This window comes from Macrosteles quadrilineatus, unplaced genomic scaffold, assembly GCF_028750875.1.
Source record: "Macrosteles quadrilineatus isolate MER2022 unplaced genomic scaffold, UCM_ALF_1.0 Scaffold_4__1_contigs__length_99947679, whole genome shotgun sequence".
Taxonomy (NCBI): Eukaryota; Metazoa; Arthropoda; class Insecta; order Hemiptera; family Cicadellidae; genus Macrosteles; species Macrosteles quadrilineatus.
In genome coordinates this window covers 88,699,742-88,725,990 of record NW_026542597.1, presented here as the reverse complement: position 1 = coordinate 88,725,990, position 26,249 = coordinate 88,699,742, and the positions used below count along the sequence as shown (strand labels likewise).

At 35.7% G+C, this 26,249-nt stretch overlaps 2 protein-coding genes across 4 annotated transcripts in view; both read left to right on the top strand.

Annotated features, from left to right (window-relative positions):
- LOC128991473 (protein sickie) overlaps nucleotides 1-26,249 on the top strand; it is a 93,775-nt gene that overhangs the window by 15,114 nt on the left and 52,412 nt on the right. For 2 of the 3 annotated variants that reach the window (XM_054414384.1, XM_054414382.1), the window contains exons 2-10: nucleotides 7,203-7,294; nucleotides 9,277-9,391; nucleotides 9,758-9,870; nucleotides 10,150-10,252; nucleotides 13,286-13,520; nucleotides 14,191-14,430; nucleotides 15,768-15,921; nucleotides 18,161-18,241; nucleotides 18,672-18,765. In XM_054414384.1, the coding sequence (XP_054270359.1) occupies nucleotides 7,203-7,294; nucleotides 9,277-9,391; nucleotides 9,758-9,870; nucleotides 10,150-10,252; nucleotides 13,286-13,520; nucleotides 14,191-14,430; nucleotides 15,768-15,921; nucleotides 18,161-18,241; nucleotides 18,672-18,765 (1,227 nt within the window). The remainder of the gene's footprint in view (nucleotides 1-7,202; nucleotides 7,295-9,276; nucleotides 9,392-9,757; nucleotides 9,871-10,149; nucleotides 10,253-13,285; nucleotides 13,521-14,190; nucleotides 14,431-15,767; nucleotides 15,922-18,160; nucleotides 18,242-18,671; nucleotides 18,766-26,249) is intronic. The other variant, XM_054414383.1, reaches the window with a different exon arrangement.
- LOC128991474 (uncharacterized) lies at nucleotides 256-3,073 on the top strand. Its single transcript, XM_054414385.1, has 2 exons — nucleotides 256-483; nucleotides 1,916-3,073. Exons 1-2 carry the CDS (start codon nucleotides 306-308, stop codon nucleotides 2,425-2,427), a joined length of 690 nt encoding a protein of 229 aa, XP_054270360.1. The 5' UTR covers nucleotides 256-305; the 3' UTR covers nucleotides 2,428-3,073.

The following is a 26,249-nucleotide window of genomic DNA, read 5'->3' as shown; positions in this document are numbered from 1 at the left end:
ACAGTCAGTTTGTCATTGGGAGATGAGGTTTGAGAGACCGTTCACATGGACGACATATGTCGGTGTCGGTTTATCACGTGCACAGCTGTCGTGTATTGATCGAGGAATGCGAGGTCCCCCCCTCCCCTTGGTGAAGGCCGGCTGCCGGTGTCGGGTAAACATGTCGGCTGGAGTAGTGGGGGTAACGACCCAACATCGGCGCCTGTCGTCTGTCTGTCGTCCGTTGTCTGCACTGGCACTGCAGTACTGCACCACTCCACGTACACTATACTGTAGTTCAGTTGTTTGTGCGCTAAGTTTTGACCATGACGGAAATAAACGTTGAACTACTGATTAGTTTAGTTGAAGCACGTCCAGTCTTATGGGACAAAACAACAGAGGAGTATAAGAATCGGATGAAATCGAAACGTGCATGGATTGAGGTGTTCAAACAGTTGAATGAAGAATTCGAGGAGATGGAATACAAGGAAAGGGAAGAATACGGTAAGTACTATTTTTATTAAAGTTAAATTGAATACAAGATTAAAATATAAATGTAGAATGGAAACATCGTAACATGTCTGTTGCTTTTGAAGTAGTATTTGTTGTAAATAATCCATGTAATGTGTATATTTCTGAAATACACAGGAAAATGTCAAGATTTTACAGTAGGGTATTGCCATGGACAAAAGAATTAAATATAGACTGATAGTAGTGCTGCGGGTTAGCATTTATTCTGGCGTCCACCACTAGGAGTGCCGTGTTGTTTCGACACACACCGCTGCAGCGTCAAGCGCTAGTGAGCGTTGCCATGACAATTTAGTAGTTGGAGTCAGGATTGCCAACTTTTGGAAAATTCCCCGGAATCCGGGAAGTAGAAGTTTGTTCCGTTATTTTTCCGGGTTTAAAAAATGTAAGGGGATTTTCGAAAAAATTGTTTTTCCATTAATTAAGGGATCAATTTTGTACTGTACCCATATTGAAAAGTGGATCTGGTCTCGGTGTTAGAGCCATCCCGTGTAGTAACGAAGTTATTTGAGACTGGGACGGGTGGCATCGTCCTGTAATCCAGCAACTAGGAGGTCACGAATTGTGAATATTTATAGGCATGCACTGTGGATGCGATACTCCCCAGTGTGGATTAACGTCCGCACGGGTAAGTACTACGACTATCCGCAGTACTATCATGATAATTAGACCAATTCGTAATTACCAAGGCAAAAATGTGGTTCGGAATTCGGATTCCACTATAAACTGTAAGTCCCTTAGTTGCCATTTTAGCTGTATGGGCTTAACAGCTGGGTCTAAGGAATGTCGGCCTTAGTCACTAACAAGACTACAAGATCGCGCCACTCATCCTACACTCATCTCCATTCATACTTGGCTTAATATACCTACTTTGTATGGTCGCCATTTCATAGAACGGTATTAACAGTATTTAAAATAAGACAAGCCTAAACAGTGGCAGTATAAAAATCGGAGTTTACATTCCTAGCTCAATGAAAAATACTCCATTTTTTCCATTAGGCCAAACGCACACTCTACATAACTCCAAGTTTTAGACCTGCGGCAGTTGAATACGCGTTTGTTGTAGTAGGTCAATAATTGGTGCCCAGAATAAGGTCGTAATAGGCTTTTTGTGTATTAAGAGTGCAAAGTACGTCATTGCCGCTCGAAGACTTGTAGTTATTAGTTAACCGCAGGAAGCACAGCTGAGTGTGGTACATTTCGAGAGCGGCAATGACTGTTTGTGCTCATAATCATAATACACACGAGATGTTTCCTACCACCATATTGACTTATAGTAACACACAAACTATCTTTTTAACTTTATATAAAATGTCATTAGGGTTATGTTTGGTTTTTGAGGTTATGTTTGGTTTTTAAGGTTATGTCATTTGCCTACCGCTTGACTAACCTATTTTGTGTTTTTCAGCCAGACTTGTCCAGAAGAAATGGGCAAACATCCGGGACGCTTTTCAAAGAAGCGAAAGGAATCTCAAGAAATCCATCAAGTCTGGAAACACAAAGCCAAACAGGTCCTATATTTATGGCGACCAACTCAACTTTTTGAAAAAAGTTCTACCACAATACACGGATGACAGCTTTTCAGATATTGGGAAATACGCTCAAACAGAAATGTCTGGTGATCTGGAAAATGAAGATGATGAGGTCAGTAGTAGTAGTAACACAGAAGATAACTTTGCTAGTGGAAGTGCTTTGAGAAAACCGGAGAAACAGAAGAGTAAAAAGATGAAAGTTGATCCCGTTGTGTTGGAACTGTTGGGTCTAATGAGACGAAATGATCGGCACAGTTCATTTTTTGCTGGTATAATTCCATCATTGGAAACCTTCGATGACGACGATGTCGTTGAATTTCAACTCAGGGTGTTGCAAATTGTTTCTGAAATTAAGAAACGCAAAAAGACTGCTAATCCCGCCAATTAGAACATCACCTCTTTGCCAAACTAAATGACATGGTCATAGTTCAAGATCTCAATATCTAAGTTTACAGCCAAGTCAAAATCTCTCTACATCTAAAAATCCTTCAACGTCACTACTGCTCAATACTTCAAATTGGTTGGATCATCTCCAAACACTTTGAGTTAACAGCACAGTTTTCTGATTCATCATTATTCAAAGATTTTCATTTTTAAATTAAGTTTTTGCCAGGTAATCTCTTACGAATGTCTTTTTCAGACATAAAAAAAACCACAATGTGCTTAATTATTTTTGTAAACTTGAGTACTGTATGTAAATATTTGTTAGTTAATTTCTTTCAATGAATGTCCTTTTCTGACATAACAGGAACCAAAATAGTGCTTGATTTTATTGTCAACCTGAGTACTGTCATAGACCTATTTTTGAGTAATTTTCTGATAATACGAAAAGCACGAGACAGTGCTTAATTTCTTTAGTAGACTACTTTGCTACACATGATAATTACTATCTAGGTTTATTAACAAATTTACTGTTACAGTATGTCAAAATATGTGTCTTCATTTATTTTTCACAAGGCCTAATTTTCATTACAATATTAATTTTAGGCAAATATTACGTTCAATGTATATACTAATTTAGTTCAACTACTTGTTAACCCACCTATTGCATTTTCTGACTTTCAATAAATCATTAAAACAAATCTATTGTTTTATTGATGGTAACCTTGGTGTACTGCCAACATATTTCTACTGGTTTGCACTAATTGTTGTGACGTTGTATGGAATCATTGATGGTATTATAAGAAGCGTCAAAAACTTTCAATACTCATATTAAAATAATTAAAGAATTGTTCACTGTCCTTTCTTAAGTTTTTGTTAAGTAATTTCAACTGAAGTTTTCAATATCACTAAACACACCTAAGAATATATATTTTTAGTAATCATTCAAATAATGAAAACTAGGAGAAAAGAAGGAAATCGTCCCCAACTCCTAAAAATTACTATTCAAACATTTAACTCCAATATTTTCCCCCTCGGCACCCACCCTTCGCAGATGGGGGAAGGGAACACTGTGTCATCGCAAGAAATAATCGATATGTGATTGTCACACTGGATGCTATAATGAATTAAACGCAGACCTTTAAAAATGGCCGGCAGTGCATGAGGATGGTGAATGGTGACTTTGATTCATTGTCAATCGTGAATGGATTAATAAAACACCAGGTGTCATTGTGTGAGATGGGGATGGGGTGAGTGGGGCGAGGGTGGACCTAACAGTGCCATGGGGAACTCCGCGAGCAGCAGACGAAGCAGGAGCCTGCCTGCCACACCGCAGGTCAACAATAGAAGGTAAATAAAAAGATAACTTTAAAGTTTGTTGGTGAACGTGTGTTTGGCATGAAGTGGAAGCTTAGGGTAATGCGTTTTCATTCTAGTGTGAAGCGCATATTCTACGAATATTATAATTATGGATGTATGGATCATTAACATAAACAAATTACGTCACTGAGCTGATAGCTCTAACAGCTGGTTTTGACGTTTTTGACAATTAATTAAAGTATTGATAAAACATATGTTTATTTAGCCAGTGACGTAATTTGTTATGTTTCTATGCAATTTGTGTTCTACTGTAACAGATCCACTCTCTGTGCATAGATTAAACTTTTCTTATATAATAATCATACAGTATTACCATTGGTTATACTTCCTTGTGGTTACCGTTTTGGATCATCTGATGACAGTTTGGAGGTTAGTTCCTTCCGGTTTTTGTGAAGGGGATTGTTGTTTACATTATGCGTTTCACATTATGTCACATTATGACGTTTTGACTTGATATTATGTGGTAGAGCTATCGATCTGATATTGCAAAATCTGAAGAATAGATTTTAATTTTTATCGTCCATATGGCTCTTTTGAAGACAATTTTAGCATTTAGTTCCTTCTGGTATTGTAGATGGCGTGTTGTTGTTTTTTTCTCTTCGTTTTTCGGCAAATAACTTATTTTAAAGTGTATATAAATCGATGGTTTAACCGGTAAGCCACGGACGATTTCGTGAGTTGTCTGTAATGTATTTTAAGACATCGTGATGATGAAGTGTCCATTAAACATTCCATCCTCGTAGCCTACGAAATGTAAACAAACCTGACCTCTCTCTTCACCTTTGCTCTTTTATTTCAAATCATCGTTTATTTTAGTTGGCCCCAAATAAGAGTATAAACCATGTGTAATTGTTAATTCAGCCTATTATTATTCTCTAAAGCTGAACCAATAACAAGTAGTAATAAATCAAAATCAGAAAACAAGACCACAATACCACTAAAGGGAATAGCTTATTCCCTATATGGGAAATTCGCTAAAAAAAGACAGGAAATTCTAGACGGAAGGAAGAAAACTGCTGAATGAATACGCAGAGGGGTTTTTTTTAAGAAATTATAAGCAGCTGAAAACCCTAACAAGATATTTCAGAACATATAAGGGGACACAATAGTTTGATTTAGGTCCCTCTAAAGAGGTTATGTTCTAAAAAAAGGTATCAAGCAATCGAAGTGGCATAAAAATTTCCGTGTCAGTAATTGAATAACAAACTGAGGTGGTTAATAAGAACATTTTCGGGCACATTTTAAAACTGAAGATCTTGAACTGTAACTTGATAGTTTCTAGAACTGAATATACATATTGTAAAGAATAAGTAAATATTAGCTGTTTGTTTATTTCATACAGTAGTTGAACAAAATGCACTTTGAAATATTCAACAAAAATTGTATTACAAGGTTGAGTAGGCCTGCCACACAATGAAAGATAATCCACAGTTGATAACACAAAAAACTGTTAACATTATATTCTTATATCACATCCTGCGATATTTCCCTATGCCACGAAAATAAAATGGAAACCAACTTTTGGTTCACTCAAGTATGAAACGAGCAAATCTTCGTGGTTTAAGGCATTGAACAAGTTAGTCCAATTATAGCAACCGATATAACAGTCAAGCTTTTGCTTCGGTCAAAGTTCGACGAATCTGATAATTACTTTTATTTCCTCTGTCAACCTTATTTGACAGTTATAGCACATTACGAGTGCAATTGCTTAATAGAACGGATGTTTACACACTTTACGGAACGGATGTACACTTTAAATTCACTTTTCTGAACACAGTTTATGTAGAACTCAGCAAATGTACAGCTGATATATTGTTGTCATATGACAAAAATGTAACAAATTTAAACAGCTGATTTTGAATCTACCTCACTCTTTGGATTAATTGTGACAATTTGTCTATCAAGAATGGTATTTTTTGTTGATTTGAAGCATAAAATACACTGTTTTCGTAGATAAACATACTCAATAAGCTATCTAGAAACATAAACTGTATGAATTATACGACATCGGATCTTAATCTAATAACATATCTAATTTGGAAGTGTTTCCGACAGTTCTAATTGACTACTTTTGGGTCAGTGACGACTTGATCTTATGAGCCATACTATTTTATCTGTTTTATCCGTGCTATAAACTTCAATAAGTTGTTCGAATTTTGACACTTGAGAAATTTGAAAAATCTACAAATTTAGATGAAAAAGTGTGTAAGCCCAAAGATGTTTTTACTATATCAACTAATATATTTGACGTTAGTATTTGTATATTTTTTATCAGTTCGCCCCCAGTTTTGGTTATGTGTTTGAGGGGGTTGATAATGAATGCAGCCTCATGCACGGTCCATGGAACATTAGGGGTTCATGCATCCCTTCTCTCCCCTAGTCAATATACTGCGCTAGGAGACCCATTCCACTTTCTTGGTGCATTTCTCGCATTTAGAATTCTCAACTAGCTTCTACGGTCAAAACTCTTTCTTGGAATAATGGTCAGAAAAGTAACCATAGGAAGTTGTTTAGCTAGAAAAAAATGTTTAAGAATAAATTATAAACATACTAAACTAATGTGAGGGGTATTTTGTCGTGCGGAAAATATTTACAGGTAAACAGGAAACATTTTGTATTGGTGTTGGTGTAATTGTTTTTTTTCTTTTTTTTCTATAGTACTGTATATATTTGATACTTTCTGGGTATGACAATGCCTGTGTAAGTTTCAAACCGAATTCTTCATTGCACAGTCATTATTTTGAACTAGAGTATGAAACATGACTACGCCGAGGAAAACGTCATGCTTAAATTCGAGTAATTCTAGTCATATAAATTTAATTTTAGTCATATAAATTTATTTATTTAAGCGTGTCAGCGTGTCTTATTAAGGTCTACAACCTACACGGTCTAGGGTCTACCACATTATTTCCATTTTTAGAAGGAGCTGAGACAACGATAGATTTTGTACTATCAATTATTATAGATACCAATCATTGATATGGATTGATATAGACCTATGTGCGTATTTTAACCTAAATCAAGTTAAGGATGAGTGTAGAATGGTGTGAGATGTGTTACTGCATATCAGCACAGAAAATATAGTACGTATAGTAAACCTGTGCCAATGATCAGGAACAGCTGGGTCCAGTGTCCAGTTTCGAACATCAAAAAGCTACTGGCTTTTCTCGGGATCGATCTGTCGACCTTTTGACTGTAGGCGAGAACTATTAACTATATCCACTCGGCTACCAAACCAATCAATACGCACTGCTGATACTGTGTGTGTACTCTGCTTGTTCATACGAGTACATACACGGGCACTGCGTCGAAATACTGTGCGGAGGCCAGGAATCTATGAACTTCCATGAATAATTTAAACATTTATTTCTTATACTTAGACGATTTTGTATTTTGTTGCAGGTTGCCCGCGCCTTTCCACGGAGGCGCAGCCGGAGCCGGAGGAGTAGCCACAAGTAACATACCCGCCCCTGTACATCGGTCGTCTATACCAAGTGAGTTAAAATACTATATTTGAAAACAAGAAAGAGATTTCGAGATATAATGATTTTAAAAAAACCCATAGGTCTACTCAATGAGATTGTAGAATCAGAGAAGTGTACGCAGCATTAAGATAAACCGGAATATTATCGTGGATTCGGATTAATATTCCCCACTCCAAAGTAACAGGTTTGCTCAATAATTACGAAAGCCAAGCCGATTCAGCAGGAAGCAGTGAATGTATACAGTGTTATACAGTGTGTGTAGGTTTGAGTTTGAGTTGGCAGTGTAGTGAAGTTGGTGGGAGTCGAAGAACAAGAACTTAGTGTGTGTACGTCTGTCTATGGAGTGAGCGAGCAATGCAAAAGGTGGAGGGGGAGTTGTGTTGTGGGTTTTGTTTTGTTTACTGGAAGCTGGAAGGAGAAGGAGATCGAGATCAAGCTGAAACGCTAAAAGTTGAGTGAAGTGAAGTGGGAGTTTAATGGATCACAAGAAGACATTTAAAGTTTGTTTGATTTCGGAAGTTGTTTCGTGTTACAAACTTTGGTATGTACACAAGGCATTTCAATTTTTCCCCGTTATTTTTGAGCTGCTTCTTTGTCATAAATATGTAAACAATAACAATAACTTAGTTAGGTTACGTCAGGCAGGTTGTTTATCTTCCAAGATCAAACTGCACCTGTCACTTAATTAGACGCTGTTTTAGGATTATGAGAGAATTTAATGATTGCTAAGGATTTGTAATGAAAAATAACTGTTGAAATAAAAATTTTAAAGGCTAGAGAGAAGCTCTGGAAGAAGTAAACAATTAAATAATTCAGTTTTAAATAGTTTCAGTTCCAATTTTAAGGTTTTGTAATTGTTCTGTCCAGCTAGTTTAGACCCCCCCCACACACAAACTTTCGTTATTTATTGTTGATTTTAATCTGATAATATAACAAATCTAAAGCCAATTTATCTTTGACCATAGCGTTAAACAAAAATGATTTTAGGCCCCAGCCTATAAACTTATGTTACTTCAATAGAGTTTTAAGCTGTGACGAAAACAAACTAGGTTGGTAGTAAGTTTAATTACAGGTGTTTTAAATTATTGGTTAAGTTAGGGCCTACATGAAACAATCCTGCACAAATAAAAAAAAAAATAGGTACTTAAATAACTTTTAAGTTAAAGTTTAAATACCTAGGCCCTACCGGTAGTTATCAGAAGGACCAAATGTCTTAAAACTTTGAATCTTAACTTAAGTTTGTAACAATGTTAAAGTGCTTACACATTGCTCTCGATTAAACGTTGATTTAAGCGTTTACACATATATAAGTTAAACAAGTAATACCGGTATTTTATTTTAAGTTATTTAAGCCTACCTAACTTAACTTACTTTATCTTTAAGTTATTTTATTTTCATTTGTCTAAATTATCTATGCCAGTGGCATTTTAACGAAGTTACTTACTAACTTGAACACTTTTAAGGGAAAACGGTCCCAACCTAAAACTTTGGTGGATGTGCCAGGAATTAAACCTGTCACTCCCTCTCCGAAGTCGGAGACGCTAACCACAAGGGCTAGCATCACACCCTGTTTTTTTATCCCTTTGAAAGTGAAAACTATAGGCCTAGGCTACAATTGTTGTCGTTTCCTGACTTAGGTAACAGTATTTACTAAGTTAGGCCTAGTATATGTCAACTACTATGTAACACAGTACCTAGCTAACATATTTTACAAGATTAATAGAGCAAATTCTTCTACTGTATAATGTTTTGGTCTATAAGAAAATTAAAAACAGAATTTGATAACTTAGGAGACCAAAAAGTGCTCAAACACTGAAGCAGTGCATGGGATTGTTTTAATCCCTTTGATCATATTGTAGCCTAACAGTGTTTTCCCTAGATAATATTGTTTCAATAATAATCAACTTAACTACAGTAACTTAACCCTTTTAAAAATTTTAACGTAATAAGCATAAGTAACCTTTTTAACGGCTCTTCCTCTCTGTCCACAGTTGGTGGAAGTCCTTTGAAGTGTACGTCAGCGAGCAGCTCGAGGTCTACAAGTCCTTCACACTCATTTATTCCCACACCTCGGACAAGGGTTCCTTTAAACGACAAACATATCAGGTAGGATACATTAATTAAAGCTTTGGAGGGTTGTTTAGTGACTTTTTTGTGTAAAAACTAGCTACGCTTTGAAGGTTAAATTAAGACTGTGTAAACATCTAACAATTTTGGGAGGGAATCTGTTTTCCTCACACCACTATCTAAGACGGTATGCAGTAGCCACTGAATTGACTAGAAACAGGCTACAAAGTTTACTCATTATAACTTTCCATTAATTAAAATATTGCTTAGAAATATGTTGGCCTATACGGCCTAAAGCCTTTGTCAGAGAGATTTTGCTTTATTACTTATACAATTTTGTACACGAATGAGTACAATGGACCTATAGGCCTATTTTGAGACTTATAGGCCTATTTTGTTTTTCAGTAGTGGCCACAATGTCTCCAGAACTACTGGAGGAGTCAGCAGCCCGTACTCGAACAAATCGTCTACGATAGACAAACTTAAGCTGTACAATCCCAGTGATAAAAATAAAGTTGGTAAGTGATGTCTTTATTGTATGTTAAATCACATAAATTAATTGTCTTTTAAGTTGTCAGTTTAGTTTTTGAGGTTTGAAGTGAGAAGAAATTGTCTTTAAAGGCCAATCTCCAACCTTAATATTCAGCAATTGCAAAAACAACTAGATTCCTTTCATTAACTTTTTCTGTTCATTAGCCTACATTGCAACAGTTAACCATTAAGCATGTTTGAAAATCACCAAACTACTGTATTGTATTTTTACTAGAGTTTAATTTTTCTTATTTTATCTGTTCCAGCTCTAGGAAGTACCAAACGGACTTCCAGTTCCAGCGGCTTTAGCTCAGCAAGATCCGAGCGCAGTGATTCTTCAACCAGTCTGTACAATGATGCAAAGTCAACGTAAGTCGCTCAGGTGTCTTTTATTATTCTTTGTCATGAAAAAGCGTATACATAGGTAGTTAAGTGAATTTAAATTGAATCATAAAGATATTGCACATAAAATTTAGTCTTTAGTCTTCACAACATATGGTTTATATTTACTTTGATTGCCCTTAGTCCGCAAAGACGTAACGTTTTATGCAATTTACATTTTGCCATACCAAAAAAGTACAACAAACTTAGAAACCACACCCCTTATCAGCGAGAAAAATACTGAAACTTCTAGTTCAGTTACAACTTGTTTAAATAAAACGCTGCCACCTCGTACAACTGAGTTGATAATGTGTCTGTAAAATTGTAAACTTGCAGGTGTTTTAGTAGAGACTAGAGTGTAAGAACCAACACCAAAAAATTAAGGCTAAACAAAGATAAATAGGCTAAAGAAATATCTTGGCTATGTATCTTAAGAGTTGTAAAATGTTTTTTCGCTACAATACCTACAATGAAATGACTAGTTTTCATTACAAGTTTATCCCCCGTGAAAATTCATTATTAAATTGTTTACTACACAAAAAGAATGTTTACTATGCGAAAGTGGTGAACTATCGTTTTTTATTTTGGCTACATAAACAAAGATTTGTTATTCTTTTGTCAATGGTTTCAATTTGCAACAACCAAAACTGTACAACGAATGTAAATATTAACTCTTAATTGAAGGCATAACCTAAAATTGCTATCAGTTTTGTAATATTCCTAATGTAATAAAAAAAATATCTACCCATTGTCTGTTTTGATGTTTAAAAAATTATTTTTGTAGTGCAGCAAAATGTAATATTTAAAACATGAGTGAAAGTGGGTCTGTACATATTCTCAACCATATTTAAGGTGCTCAATAAAGCTCACACTTCAAACATATGGTCTCAAATATGTAATAACTTATTTTCTACTCTTGTTATGAAATATACTATTTCCATCACATTGTAGTTTATAACGAGACGTCTAGATCTCACATTAGTATGTTTGGCCATGACTCCAATTATTGCCAATTTAGCTTCTGTGATTTGTCTTCTGATTAAGCAGCATTGTTGGTTTTCTATAAATAGGCTTCTACAAATTAAGATGAATGAATAACCGGATCAGTTAAGATAAATGTCTATGAGATGTTGAGACTTCATTTTTCTCTGTTCTAGAAAGTATTGCTTAGAGAGTTATGTTTGCAAATAAACAGTCTTGGGAGTAAGGTTTTCTTTTATTCAGCCTAATCAGTAAAACATATTGTAGGCTAATGGAAAATGTTACCCATTAGTTTTGTGGTATAATTACTAATCATCTTTCAGTTACTTTTTTTAAATTTATCAGCATAGCTTAATTTAATTATTGGAAGGAAATTTATTGATTTATTGCTCACATTTTGTACATGAGAAGGCCCTTCAAGTTTGCTAGATTTAACATAGTGGGGGAGCTACGTATATCAAAACTGCAAATTGTGATAAGAAAACCCCTTTTGGTAAGAATGTACGTTATGGTCCGACAACTAAAATAAGATGGGGAGGCATTGCCTAAAGTTGTTATAATCCAAAATGGCGGCCATTTTTCAAAATGGCTGCCCGTATTTTGTGTTTACTTAGTTATTCACTAATAAAAGCTTGAAAATGGCATTAACACTATTAAATATTGGTATAATCTTAATCTGGAGATTCCGGCCTTTAATTTAATACCAAGTTTGTAATACATTACAATTATATCATCTCTATAATCTAAGGCTGAAAAAAGTACTCGTTTTCAGCCAATTCTGAAGGTCACCAAAAAGCTGTTTATTTAAGGGTTATGTTATTCACCTACAAAGTTTTATTTACAACGTGTTTTTCACCTTTGCCTGCATCCATTTTGAGACATAAGGAAAATAAAAATACCCCCGCCGCAGCAAACCTGCAGACTAAGCGAATTGCCATTTGCCTGATTTGATTTTCAATTAAACGTATTTAATTAGCATTAGGTTTTATGAGTACCTAGGCTTGCTGCTACAGGGAGGGTAAAAAAGTGTGTTTTTTAGTAAAATATTAATAACTTAGTATAAAATATATATATTTACCAAGTTCGATCAAAATGTATACATAAACAAGCAAACATTTTACAACATTCTCCATAAGAATAACATGGGAATTTTAAAATAACAATTTTTGGAATTTTATCCGTAACCAATAATTGTACAAAAACACTTTTATACACTAAATTATTTGTTTTTAAGGTCTTTGAAAAGGTCTGGAGAGAAATTGGGACATGTCGTGTTTAGAGGGTCGAAAATTGAAGAAATCAATTTTTACCCCATAAAACCCCCCGTAAAATCCCGTTCCCATGGACCGATCTTGCTGGTTCGCGAAATCATTCAAGTTTATCTTACCTTACACCTTCAAATCAAATTTCATCAAAATCGGACAAAAAATACTCAATTATCGCGTTCACGGACACACACACACACACACACAAATATATACATATATAAAAATTTGAACGAATGGTATTTATGGCCTCTGGGGACATTAAAATGAAAAAGTAAATCGGTCCCGGGCCTAGGTCTTACCATGCCACCTACGGTAATAGCTACTTCCCTATAGGCAAAATAGCTAAAAATGGTGTTGGTAGAAATATTCTGCAGCTTATAAAATATAGCGTGTTTTTTATTTGGTGGTATAAATTTACGTTTATTACCTTATTACTGAACTTATTTACTTAGCTTATACCTTAAAACCTAAAGATTGATCAGAAACACCATTTTGCATGATGTATATCAAAAGAAAATATATAAAACCCAAAATCCGGGCAGCCATTTTGAAAAATCGCCGCCATTTTTATCATAGCAACTTTGGTCGGTGCCTCCCCATCTCATTTTCATTGCCTAACCTTAAACTACATTCCCACCAAAGGGCATACTCTTATCACAATTTGCAGTTTTCTTATGGTTTTTTTACTTTAGCTCCCCCACTAACAGTCCTAATTAGGCCTACAGTAAATAAAAACTTCACTGTTAAAAACAGAAACTATCGTCTGTTTTAGAATCCCAGAGAAGAAAGAACCAGTTCAAAACGAACTTAGTTTGAAATCAGGATTGAAAAAGAAGGTGATTAAGATCCCCGGAGAGACCAAAGTCGCTCGGACCCAAAGCCGAACATCGGTGACAAAACTGATTCAGCCGTCGAGTGTGACGGTGAGAACAGTGAGCGAGAAACCTGCGACAATCCCAGAAGCCCCTGCGGACGACAACCGCCAAACTCCCGCTCAGGTTAGGGTTGTAAGTAGGACAGTTTTGTTTGTCTGTTTTATATATTAAGAGGAAGGTTTTGGTAATTTAATGAGTCTAAAATGTTTTTTTTTATGATAGTGTTTGAGTACAGTTTTTACTCTTTGTGTCCGTCATTCTTTTATCAATTTACTCTTAACTTTTGTCTAGTTTTAATCTTTTACTCTTTGAGAACAAAAATATCATAAGTAAAACCGCCTAAAGTATTTTCAAACAAAAACAAGTCATACAGTCTATATCTGCTATCTAAATCCGACTCTTCTCAGCTGAGTTGATGAAATTGTCACTTATTTTGATAATGGAACATTGGTTCCAACAATATTCAATCTTATTTGGTAATTGTAACCCAAGGAGAAATTAGGGACTTAAGAGCATTTCTCAGTCCCTGTGTGCTAAAGGGCAACATAAAGCTGTTTGGGTCCTGTTTGGAGAATTTACACTTTATTTGTTTAGTTTTTTGGTGTGGTAGTTGATAAATGTATTGTAATATTTTTGCAGCCATTTAATAATAGTTGGCTAAATTTATTTGTGTATTAAAGGATGTCTAATTAAATGCTTTTGACTCTTGGTTGTGTGTGTTAATAGGTTATTCCACATTTTATCCTTTACAAAAACCTTAAAATATCTAGATTTTTATCTTAGTTGAAAAATTTTATTTCAGGAATCAGCAGAGGAAAAACTTACAAGCGAGAAGATGGGTGAAGAAGGTGTGAAGCCAGTTGCGGGTGCTAATGGTGCGGGTGAGGCACCCAAGGGTGGTGTGGTGGCGGGTGCGGGTGGCAGTGGCATACCCAAGCCTACACTGGCAGTGAAGGGGATGACCAAACCTACACACACGGTAGCTCCGATGCCACAGGTGCCGCAACCCGACAACAAAACTGCGGATCCAGTAGCTGAGAAGGTTAGTTGAAAAAAAGTACACATCGTACTGGGTATGATAATTAAGTTTTAAGACCGATTACAACCAATGAGTTGATAATTTAGTTTGTGTTTTGATTTTGTTATTAGCCTGCTAGTTCTATACATAAGCTTAACAATATCAATTGTTTTTTTTAAAAGACGTTTGAGAGAAACTAAGTTAAAAGTTAAAAGGTACTTACTCTGCATTAAAGCTTCCATGCATTCATTTTTTCTATGCAAGGTTCTACACATTCAAGGTCAATGATAGTTATTGGACATTTCAGGTTAGGTTTACATTATCCTAAATTTCAATTTTCCCCCAGTACTCAGCCACTACTAACTACCGTGGACAATTGGAAGTTTGTAATTACTAGGTTTACACTGAAATAATGATGGCATTTAAAGATTTATTTCTTACTAGCTGTTGTACCCGTGCTTTGCAACGGGAAGAGGACACAAAATGCAAAAAAGTTAATAGTACTGCAACCTGTTGGTAAACCTTATAACTTTTTAATGCTATTTAATATCATAGAACCAACTTGTGTAGTTGAAACAGCTAACAAAATTCTATTATTCCTTTTAAATATGATTACTCATAAGGTTAACATGGGAAACTCCAGAGCCACTGGGGCGGAGCCCGAAAGGACTTTTGAGATAAGAATGCGTCTATATGTTAATCGGGAATGTGAACTATCATCACACCAAATTTCAGCCCGATCCGACCAGTATTTTTCGCGTTTACTTGTCACAAACATACATCCATACATCCATACATCCAAACTTTCTCATTTATAATATTAGTAGGATGTCAAAGCAAATGTAAACAAACATTGTTAGTGTTCTCATTGCAGCCATGGAGGCCAATAAATATTTACCTTTAAAATGTTCAAATCAGAACTTTTAAAGCCAAAGGGCCAAAGCCTACGGTCAGTATCGAAATGTGAATAGTCCTATAATGGTCCTAGGTATAGTAGATATAATTTTGTAAAATTTAAGCCCAGTTGGTTCAGTAGTTTTTGCACCTATTAGTAACACACATACAGACACCATTAGATTTTTATATAATAGTATAGATTTAACTTCTGCAGGTATCTGCCAAAGTAAATAAATTCCAGAAGGTTCTTGGTTTCCTGGGAACGAGCTCGTCAAAAACTAGAAGAAACACTAGTTGCTGATGTTTCGGCTTCGTAACGTGTTACATTCGAAACTAGTTTCAAGGACTTGAGTTCCAAGGTCGTCCAGAAGAAACCACTGAACCAGCACACATGGTTTTTTTTCAAGGAACTCCTGCTTTGAGGCTACAAACCAATAGTGAATTTTTCATGTGTTTTGTATCAGCTGGTTGTCAACTGCAATGGCCATGCCAAGCAGCCATCACTGGGGGAAGACGAGGAGGCTACAGAGGTGGTCAAACCTATGCAACCCCTGCTGCGAGGCTACAAACCTTCCCACAACATTGCTATCACTGCCAGGCCTCCTGTCGACCCAAACGGTTAGTTTGTCTTAAGCTTTAAAGTATAGTTTTAATATGATCGTAAACCTTTGAAGCACTATGAAAAAATAATGTTGGCTTTTTTGAGGTTAAGGATGTAATATAGAGCACAAGGATTATATGTTTCAGGGATTTTTGTGAGGCTTACCTGAATGGGAATCAGTTTATCAGGCATAGGACAAGAAAAATATGTTGTCCAACTCAAATTTTCCTTGTTTAGAAAAACTATTAGCGACTGTGGAATATTACAATTTTTTATTTCTTGTACCAGAGTGGACTCTCTTCCATTCTTTAGCGCTTACATCATAAAAATATTTGGTGTTTTTTTGTTGATTGATCCAGGGCCGGATTTAGCATTTTTGCGCCCCTAGGCCCAAATAATTTTCCGCCCCCTAGTCTGGTCACAGTTACTTTCCTTCAAACCTTTATTAAAAACTATATCATGCCCATAGGCCTAAGTTAGTTGCTTGAATACCACTCATCGTCGGAATCATTGCAGGTTTTTTTTTAAGAATTGACTTGTTTAGTCTTAACAAAATGCCGTCTTAAACACTTTTAGAAATTTAATGCTTTTAATAAATGCTCACGTTTGTGGCCATGGGACTGAAACAAAACAACTCAACCCACGGAGCATTCCTGCAAAAAAAAAAAAAAAGGCCATTGATTCCAATTCCAGGCCCAAAAACATGAACTCCATACAGTACGTGATACCATAGATTAAACATACTCCTTTAGTAGATTTGTCATCGTTTAGGATTAGCCTAGCTGAAAACAATTCTTGTTATTTAAGGAGTATGTTTTATCTATGTTTAAACTTAGTTTATCCAAAATAAAACAATCTAATCATTAACAATAGTTCGTCTCCTGTTTATAGTAGCCTACAAGAAATTAAAACACACAGAACTAACCCTAAAATAATAGAAACAAAATTACGTCAAAACTAACATCCAGTGTCACCAACATGAACTAGACATGAAAAAATTTTGAATTAACAATTTCATAAGAAGTCGACTTGAGTTATATTTAATCTATGGTTGTACTGCATAGTCTAGGTTATATTTCCAAAGCAAAACAGAGCAATATTCCGGCCAACCATACCGATCCTTAGGTCTGAGGAGAAAATGACAGCATTAATGCTTTGGAGGGTATTGGATTTTCCTAAAATCTAATGCAAACTCAGATTAATATTTTTTGTAAATTTTAAAGGTTAATTCATCGTTGTTTTAATATTCAACACAACATATTATATATTTTGATTACTTATTAACTTTTGTTTTGTGAGGTGAGGGTGGTAACAATGTCTAGCACGCATGCGCCCCTAATCACTCTGATCAGTAGTACCGAGCCCGATCCAGCATAGTGAGTGGCAGTGCAGTGGCAATACGATGCGTACCCTTTGGGCGCTCATCAACGTCAACATCCATACAGCCTACTCCCGTATAACCAATGTTCGTTACCAATTTTGTAACAAAATTGATGCGTAATTCGGAAAAATTGTTTAAATTTCCTAACAATCATTTCTTCTTATGAACCTCAGAATCACAATGCATTATTAAACAGAGTTTTTTTTATCAACTATGACTATTTATTTTTAGATATAAAAAAAATTTCCTCTCGGCCGTGCGCCCTCTAGGACCTTGCGCCCATAGGCCCGGGCCTACCGGGCCTATTGGGAAATCCGGCCCTGGATTGATCTTATCAACCTCAAATTTTCAAATTAAATACACTCCTTTTTGTTCGGCAAGATAATTTGTGGTTGTTGTGGTCGGTAATCAGCTATGGTTTCTTTTATCTAGTAGATAGTTTTCTCTAGAATGTTGATAAAATGTTTGATGATTATTTTATATTCTTCCAGTATTAAATGCAATTTTTGTTTATATAGTAGACAGATACAAACATAATATGAAACCCTTTCTCTCATCCAGTAGATAGTGAAAAAGAATCTCACTTTGTTCAAATGTAGGAAGATTGTTTTCTAGTATAAAATACTGTACAACTATTTACATTTAGACAGAGATAAAAAATACGAAATCTACTAAACAAAGAATTGTTCCATATGAGTTTTCAACTTTTGACATCAATCATCTAACAACCATAGAAATTATGGCCCTGTTGACTAAGCCTAATGTTTAACAATTGCTTATCAATGACCAGTAACTAGGGAATATTTTATCATAATACTCGCCCTACAATTATTACTGGTTAAAGGCAGTTTTAACATGTGTTTTCTTGTTTACAGGGTGGAGAGCGACTAGTCAACCGCCAGACTCCAACCGAGCACCAGCTGATGGTGACTACTATGCTACGTTTAACTCTTCAGGTGTGTGGATTTATTAAAAAGCTGTATAGTTTAGTGAAGTCAGGCTTGTGCAATTTCCATATTATTCAACCTCCAGTAGTATTTTCAATCAGTTTGGAATCAAATATTATTTTTTTGTTGTGCGAATTAAGGTTTTCTTTTAAGAATAGAGTTTAACTATATTACATTAACAATGTTCATGGGGTTGAAAGACAGAGGAAAAGTCACACAAGCTGAAAGTTGGTTGGAAAGAAACCAATGTCTTCTTAAGTCTACCTTGCTTTTGTGTGTGCCTTTTTTTATTTGTTATACCTATTTTTTACTGAATAAACTAAACTTGTTGTCTAACACAAAAAAAATTAATTAGTTCTTTACTGAAAGAACCTCTCACCCTCCTTTTGTACAGATTGAAGCTTAGTGTCATGATCGTAACTGTTGAATGTGTTTTCAGGTTATGTATCAGACGGAGATCTACTCAGCAGAACTAAGCCTGACATCAATGATGGTTACATATCCGAAGGTGGAGCCGTGCTGTATGCTCAAAGGTCAGTGTTGCACAATTATATAATTATTATCATGATTGATTGTAGATATTTTGACACACCTTACTTACTTACTCCCATGGCCGTAGTATACCCTAGGTGGTATTTGGCCTCACCAAGAAGTTGCCTTCATCTGAATCTTCTTGTATTCCTCTCAATTTCCACAAATCCTTCTCCTAGTGGTCTTTTCAGCGATTCTTGTGTCTTCCTTGGGGTCTTCCCGTTGGGTTTTGCCTCCGAAATTCCTTAATAAGTTTCCCATCTTCCCTCCTAAATACATGGCCTGCCCACCTTAGCAAACTAATGCTAACTGCTCTTTGCTTCTTCTACTATGTTTGGGGAATGGAACATTTCTTTGATTTCTTGGTTGTGCCTAATTCCCCACCCTTCTCACATTGACACACCTTACACACATACCTGTTGAATTCTTCGAGTTAGACAGTTTTATAATTATGTGCATGATTATTTATAGATTATTTTTTAAAGAAGGTCACCTATCTAATTCATCTAGCCTACAGTAGAAGTGCCAGCTCTACAGGCTATCTCTTACTCGATTCATCATCTTCATCTTGCAATACAAGTCATCTTATAAAGTGCCAGTTCATCATTTTCCAACTTATTCATCTACAATACAGTACTATCCTTCTAGTGTGGCCACCCCAGGACCAGACTACAAAATGGCTGGACTAACTGGATGTATTATCGTGCAACTGATTGGGTATGCACCTGTCAACAATACTGACATGAATTATTTACTTCAATGGCTGTAAACTAAATTCAAAGTTAAATCTTGTCGAAGGTCATTCGTCCTTGACAATGTGACTCATTTCTCTGAGACCATCTGGTGGCCGATCCAACTGAAGCCTAACTAGAGGGAGCCTACTGTATAAATAAGACTCAAAGGGGCATCTTCTAGCTCAATCATGATAAGAAAATATCTGAAATAAAAATATAATAATTGTTTTAATAAAAAAAATTACATATACAGGGCTATTCAAAAAAATGGACCCAGTAGCATGACTTTGTATCTCAAAAACTTTAAATCAGGATAAAAGTTTTACACCATAAGAAAAAGTTTTTTTTACACTGATTACAAATGCTCAATATTGCCACTCTGTTCCGCACGGCAAACATCTAAGCGATGGCCGAATTTGCCCCACAAGTGAGACAGCATCTCTTGTATCACTGATTGCACAGCTGTAATTTCTTGAAATTGCCTAAACCAAAGGTTTATGCTTTTTCTAGCCGTTGGTTGCACTGTAATATTAGGCTCAGTCTTTGCAAACTCTGTCACACAGAAAATCTTATGCTGCATAACCATCTTACTAACAACTGATGGAAAAAAATTGGCTGCCCATTGTTGCGATAACTTTTTCAGCCGTTTGCGGAACTATGGTCAAATAATCTTTGAAATTTCCTCAGTTGAATGGTGTAAGTTAATTTCTGCCCGATTTCTACTGTTTTAGATACAAAGCAATGAAGTTCGGTCCATATATTTGAATAGCCCTGTATTATGCTGAATCTTGAATTGCAACCTATTTGAGATAGCTGTAGGAGTCGAGAACCAAGAGTAAGAGGTATTAAAATGCAAAGGGAACGAATTGACAAGTTCTTAAAATTGCCCGGAAGTGGGGATGGGAAACCTACAGTTTATGCCAGGTGTAAGTTACGTTCCTCCCTTAAGTGTAGGACTACTATGCTTTGCCACTGTGAGAGTAACAGCCCACCCTTGAGAGTTTTTTGGTCAAGGAACTTTTTTCCATTTTCGGGGAAAGCTTAAGATAGATTGTCAAAAGATGGGCAGATTTGTTTGGTTGAAGAAATTAGCTCCAGAAGCTAATGGTAAGTTGAAAACCGCTTATGAGGATGCTGCCCTAAAATCAAGGATGCTTTAAAACAAGAATCTACAAGTGGTTTTTACAATTTTTAACTGGGAAAAATATAATTGAAGATCGATCTGGTTCAGGATGCCCCTCATCTCAGGAAGTTCAGTTAGTTCATGTTGGCAAATCTAATGCTTTAGTTTGTGAGGATCGTTGAATCAAACACTTTATTAGGTCCAGAATATAAAAAGATTTTGTTCTAAAATTTCTATCCGAAGATTCACCCATGAGAATGAGTTGCAGCCAAATTTGTCCCTCTCCTTCTCCCACTCAAGCAGAGAACTTCAGACAGTCTATTATGAAAAAGCACCGGCCTATCCTGCTGTCTGTTTTTTTTTACTTTTTTATTTTTATTTTTCTTTATTTTTTCTACTTTTTTACTTGTTATCCGAAGAATGTCTGGTTATCTGAGGGAGGTCTGGTTATCTGAGGGAGGTCTGGTTATCTGAGGGAGGTCTGGTTATCTGAGGGAGGTCTGGTTATCTGAGGGAGGTCTGGTTATCTGAGGGAGGTCTGGTTATCTGAGGGAGGTCTGGTTATCTGAGGGAGGTCTGGTTATCTGAGGGTTGTCTGGTTATCTGAGGGTTGTCTGGTTATCTGAGGGAGGTCTGGTTATCTGAGGGAGGTCTGGTTATCTGAGGGAGGTCTTGTTATATTAGGGTTGTCTGGTTGTCTGAGGGAGGTCTGGTTATCTGAGGGAGGTCTGGTTATCTGAGGGTTGTCTGGTTATCTGAGGGTTGTCTGGTTATCTGAGGGTTGTCTGGTTATCTGAGGGTTGTCTGGTTATCTGAGGGAGGTCTGGTTATCTGAGGGTTGTCTGGTTATCTGAGGGAGGTCTTGTTATCTGAGGGTTGTCTGGTTATCTGAGGGAGGTCTGGTTATCTGAGGGCTAACTTAATATCTGAAGAAAGTCTGCTTGTATGAAAGATAAATGTGTAGGAAAGATAAATCCACTATTACAGCGATTGTTAGCTTTGTCGAATCTGTCATTGAGTCAATTGACAAGGGTGAGCCTGTGTTGGGAGTGTTCATGGATTGATCGAACGCGTTTCATAGCGTTAATCATTAACTATTACTTTTTTTTTGGAAAAAATTGGAATCAGGAGTAACTCTCTTAATTGTTTTAAATCATACTTATCAAATAGACAACAGTTTGTTGAAATAACTCACATCACTAAAGACAATTATAAATCAAAATACATTTCAAATCTGGGCACAATAAAATCTGGTGTACCTCAAGGATCGGTCCTGGGATCTTTGCTTTTCATTTGTTACTTAACAAATTTTAAAAAGTGTCTTAATTTTGCCCCATGTGTATGGAGATGACTCAAATCTTGAAGTATCTGGGAAAACTGCAGAAGATGTAGAGTTGCTATCCACAATAGAAATAGCTTGTATTGAGGATTTGTTGTAATAATCACAATTTAAAATTAAATGAAAGTAAAACTAAATGTGTCACATAAAAAAAAAACAATTCCAATCCTAATGTTGAAGTAAATAACCAACCAGTATTGACATTTTAAAAATGTTTTTCCCATATTCAATCCCATATTAATACGGAAAAAAGAATATTGAAGTTTTGCCATATTTATCTTATGGCATATGTGTATATGAAGCCACCTCAAATTCGTAGTAGACCAAATTTGGACAATACAGAAGCAATCAATCAGAGCAGAGCTATGTTAAAAATGAACAAAGATGATTCTGCAAAAGAACACTTTAAACATTTAAGAGTCCTCATTGTTTATGGTTTGTATGTTCTTGACTGTATTATGTCAAAAACAAAAATTTCATTCCACCAATTAAAGAAAACAACCATAACTACAATACACGTATAAAAAATAACTTTGTAATTTGAAAACATAAATTGGAGCTCCTAAAAAAAGACTGTCAATGCAGGACATGCATTTTTAATTTATTCCTTTGAAAATTTAAACAGAACAAAAAATCAACATAAAAAAAATGTCTCGAGGAATATTTAATGGACCTGTCCTTATACTCTTTAGATTAATTAAAAATGGCTTTATCATAGTTTTAAGAATTAGTTTAAATTTATTTGACACTATTCATGACAAAGGTTCTTGACTATGACTATGGCTTTGAGGGATGTCTGGTTATCTGAAGAATGTCTGGGTGGTTATATTAGGGATGTTTGGTTATCTTAGGGCTAACTTAAAATTTGCTTATATAAAGGATATCTAGTTATCAGAGGGCTAACTTTATATATGAATAATGTCTTGTATCTGAGGGATGTCCAGTTATCTGAGGGATATATGGTTATCTTAGCAATGATTGTTTATCTTGGGGCTAGCTCAATATCTAAAGAATGTCTGGTTATCTGAAGAATGTCTGGTTATATCAGGGCTAACTTAATATCTAAAGAATGATAACACTACAAGTCATCTCTGATAAAGAGACATCCCCTCAGATACCGACCTCCCCTCACAATTAAAAAACATCTCAGATATGTTCTAGATGTGTTTTGTAGTAGGTACTTAACATTTGCTGGTAAATATTTTGTTGTGTTTAAAGTTAGTTTTAAAATCCAATTAGCCTAAATTAATAAAGTTAATTTATTTTCTATGGGCTTAATTAGTTAAGTCATATTTTTAAGGCAACTAAATACCTTTTTAATGCCTATCTTGGTGAGAATCGCATTACCCATCCCCTGTGAATTGGTACAAAAAATTACAAATTTACTACTTTCAAGCTCCATATCTCCCTTAATATTTAACGTAAATTGTTCTACTCATATAGAGTATTTGTATTTATAATTTTTAGTATAATAATGAATAAAAAATTCAAAGATCAAATCTTTGGGCAAACGCCAATTAGCTTATTTCGTGAATAATCAATCCATTCCAGTTATACAGGGTCAGGCAAATGTCTGGAACCCCCAAGGTAACTTTTTAACAAGTTGCAGTAGGAAAACTAAACTCGGCACATATTTACAACATAAGAAATTGCATTTTTTCATCAATGATACAACTTTGCCCCAGCCCCCAAAATGGGGTATTTTGGGGGCAGCCCCAAATATTCAAATGTAAACACCTATCATGTGACCGCTCATTTTAAAGGGTGTATCAAGAAGAATTAAATGGCGCAAACTAGAGGTCAATATCGCACCCCTAATCAAAATGGCACTAATTTTTAAATAACCCCTATCAACTTTTTAACAGGTTAACTAAACTCAGCAGTTAATTAAACAGGCAGGAAAACTAAACTCAGCATACCTTCATAAAAAAAGAGTATTCGAATTTTTGGTCAGTATTAAAAGATTAAATTTTTATGATTAACTGGACTGTCCAGCCTTTCTCTTGTTTGCTCATCTTAAATAATTAAAATGGCTGCCATTTTGATTAGGGGTGCGATATTGACCTCTAGTTTGCGCCATTCAATTTCTCTTGATAAACCCTTTAAAATGAGGGGTCACATGATAGGTGTATACATTTGAAAATTTGGGGCTGCCCCCGAAATTCCCCATTTTGGGGGCTGGAGCAAAGTTGTAACTTTGATGAAAATTTGCAATTTCTTATGTTGTAAATATGTTCCGAGTTTGGTTTTCCTACTGCAACGCGTTAAAAAGTTAACTGGGGGGTTACAGACTTTTTCCTAACCCTGTAGAAGTGAGTCTTTACTCATTTGGTGTAAATTTATTGGCCACTTAAGCTTAGGAATCCACAGGCCAGACTTTATTAGGCTTCTTCGGGTTTGTTTGGGTAAAAAAAATGTTGACCTTTGAGTTTCGAGCCCAAATCGGGTCGGTCCAATATCAAGATCGAGTTGCTTTAAGTAATGATTATAATATCGGTTTTCAAAATACCCTACATCACCCCACGCGATCGCGGTGAAAACGAAAACATCTCCCGCAGTGTCCGAGACATCACCATTGTCTCTAGCGTTTGCGAGGACGACGTTTACATCTGCCGTGATCGCGGCGAAATAGGAATCACCCCCCGCGGTCACTGGGACTACGATATTAATTTCGCACGTCCGTAGTTCTGCTACGGACAGAATGTCCAGTCGGCCGAGGAATTAAGGAAACTGGAAATCATTCACCGGTTGATGTTGTATGAGACAGAAAAAAAGTTATAAACAATCGCTAAATGTGTGGGTAATAATTTATTCTCGGCTTCTGTTTGTTCTCCCGTTACGCCGTCGTGTCAAGTAAACAAAACTGCGATCGCGGAAAAATATCACGACGTTGCCGTGATCGCGGTGGATCATCGTGAATTTTGCCACGCTTCTTGCTTTCATAATTTTCAACATCAGTTGTTAATCTAAAAAGTGATGAAAAACAACAGTATGATTTTTTACACCACATTCAATTTCGTTCAGAATCTTTGCTTTGAAACTTTACTTATTTTGAATTTGATTTCTAAGGCTTGCTGGACACGTTGACTAGTAACTAAACTATATCTTCACTGGATATTTTTTATTCGCCATAATTCTTCCAATTATATTATTCGGATGAAACTATCGATCATATTCAGTCAGAGAGTAGAACCAACATATAATTAATTGATCTTAATGTTGTCCAGTGACATTTTATCTTGTTCTTTCTTTCTTTTACACGTTTTCATCGTCATCACGAAATGGTTGTAAAGGAGTGAAAAAGTGGCATAGACACAGGCGTCATAAAAACATTTGGACGATTGCCAAAACTCCGTTAACATTCTCAATTTGCGTCATGTTACTACACTGGATTTTAGAACGTAAGCCTACGGATTGTTTAGAATTAATTGTTATATACCTAAGACAAAGAAATGAAGTTTTTGTTGCCACTTCGTTTTAGAATATTTAAGAATCAATTGTTATTGTGTTGTTTAAAATTTGTACAAATTGTTATAGCTAATAACTTATTATTACGAAGTAGTTACTGCTAGTTCTATTTACAAGTGGTTTTTGATTGTTCTACCAAGACATCGCTTTTCATTACTTTAGTGCTTGACCGTTTGACTACAAATCCAACTTTTACTTAATATAAGTTATAAAAGCAGGCATTTACAATTTTTTGCCGATACGAAAAACTGAAATCCGAACATGTTACAGCCTAAATTAGTTCGAATTCAAGGGGTTTTAAACTGTGTAGAACAATAGCCGCTTCGAGTTTTTACCGTTAAAAGCTATCTCGGCATTTCCTTGAGATCCAAACGCTAAAATTTAGTAAACTATATTGAAGAAAGGCCTACCATATGCGTCATGTTGTAACATAACCCTAACTAGATTTATGTATTTTTCCTCCAGAAGCTAAAATTTACAAAATGTTAATAATTTTGATTTTTTTTTCTTCTGTGAACCCTTTAAAAACATCTTAAAAAACACAGTGTTACCTGTAAACTGTTAAAAATACTATATACTATGATTTTCTCACTTCATATCCTAATTCCCATCGATTTTCAAATTTAATCAATCTTATCGAAAATCGATAGTTAAAAAACTACCCCAGTTTCAGTTTTCGCGCGGGCAAGTTGGCAACGGGGCGGGCGTGGTTGGTAGGCCTGCGTTCATCATTGATTAAGTCGCCCCTCGGCCCGCTGCCGTGTCAGTCTACTCCCTTCTTTGTTTATCTTTCTATCTCGAATGTGACTCACCATGTTAGTT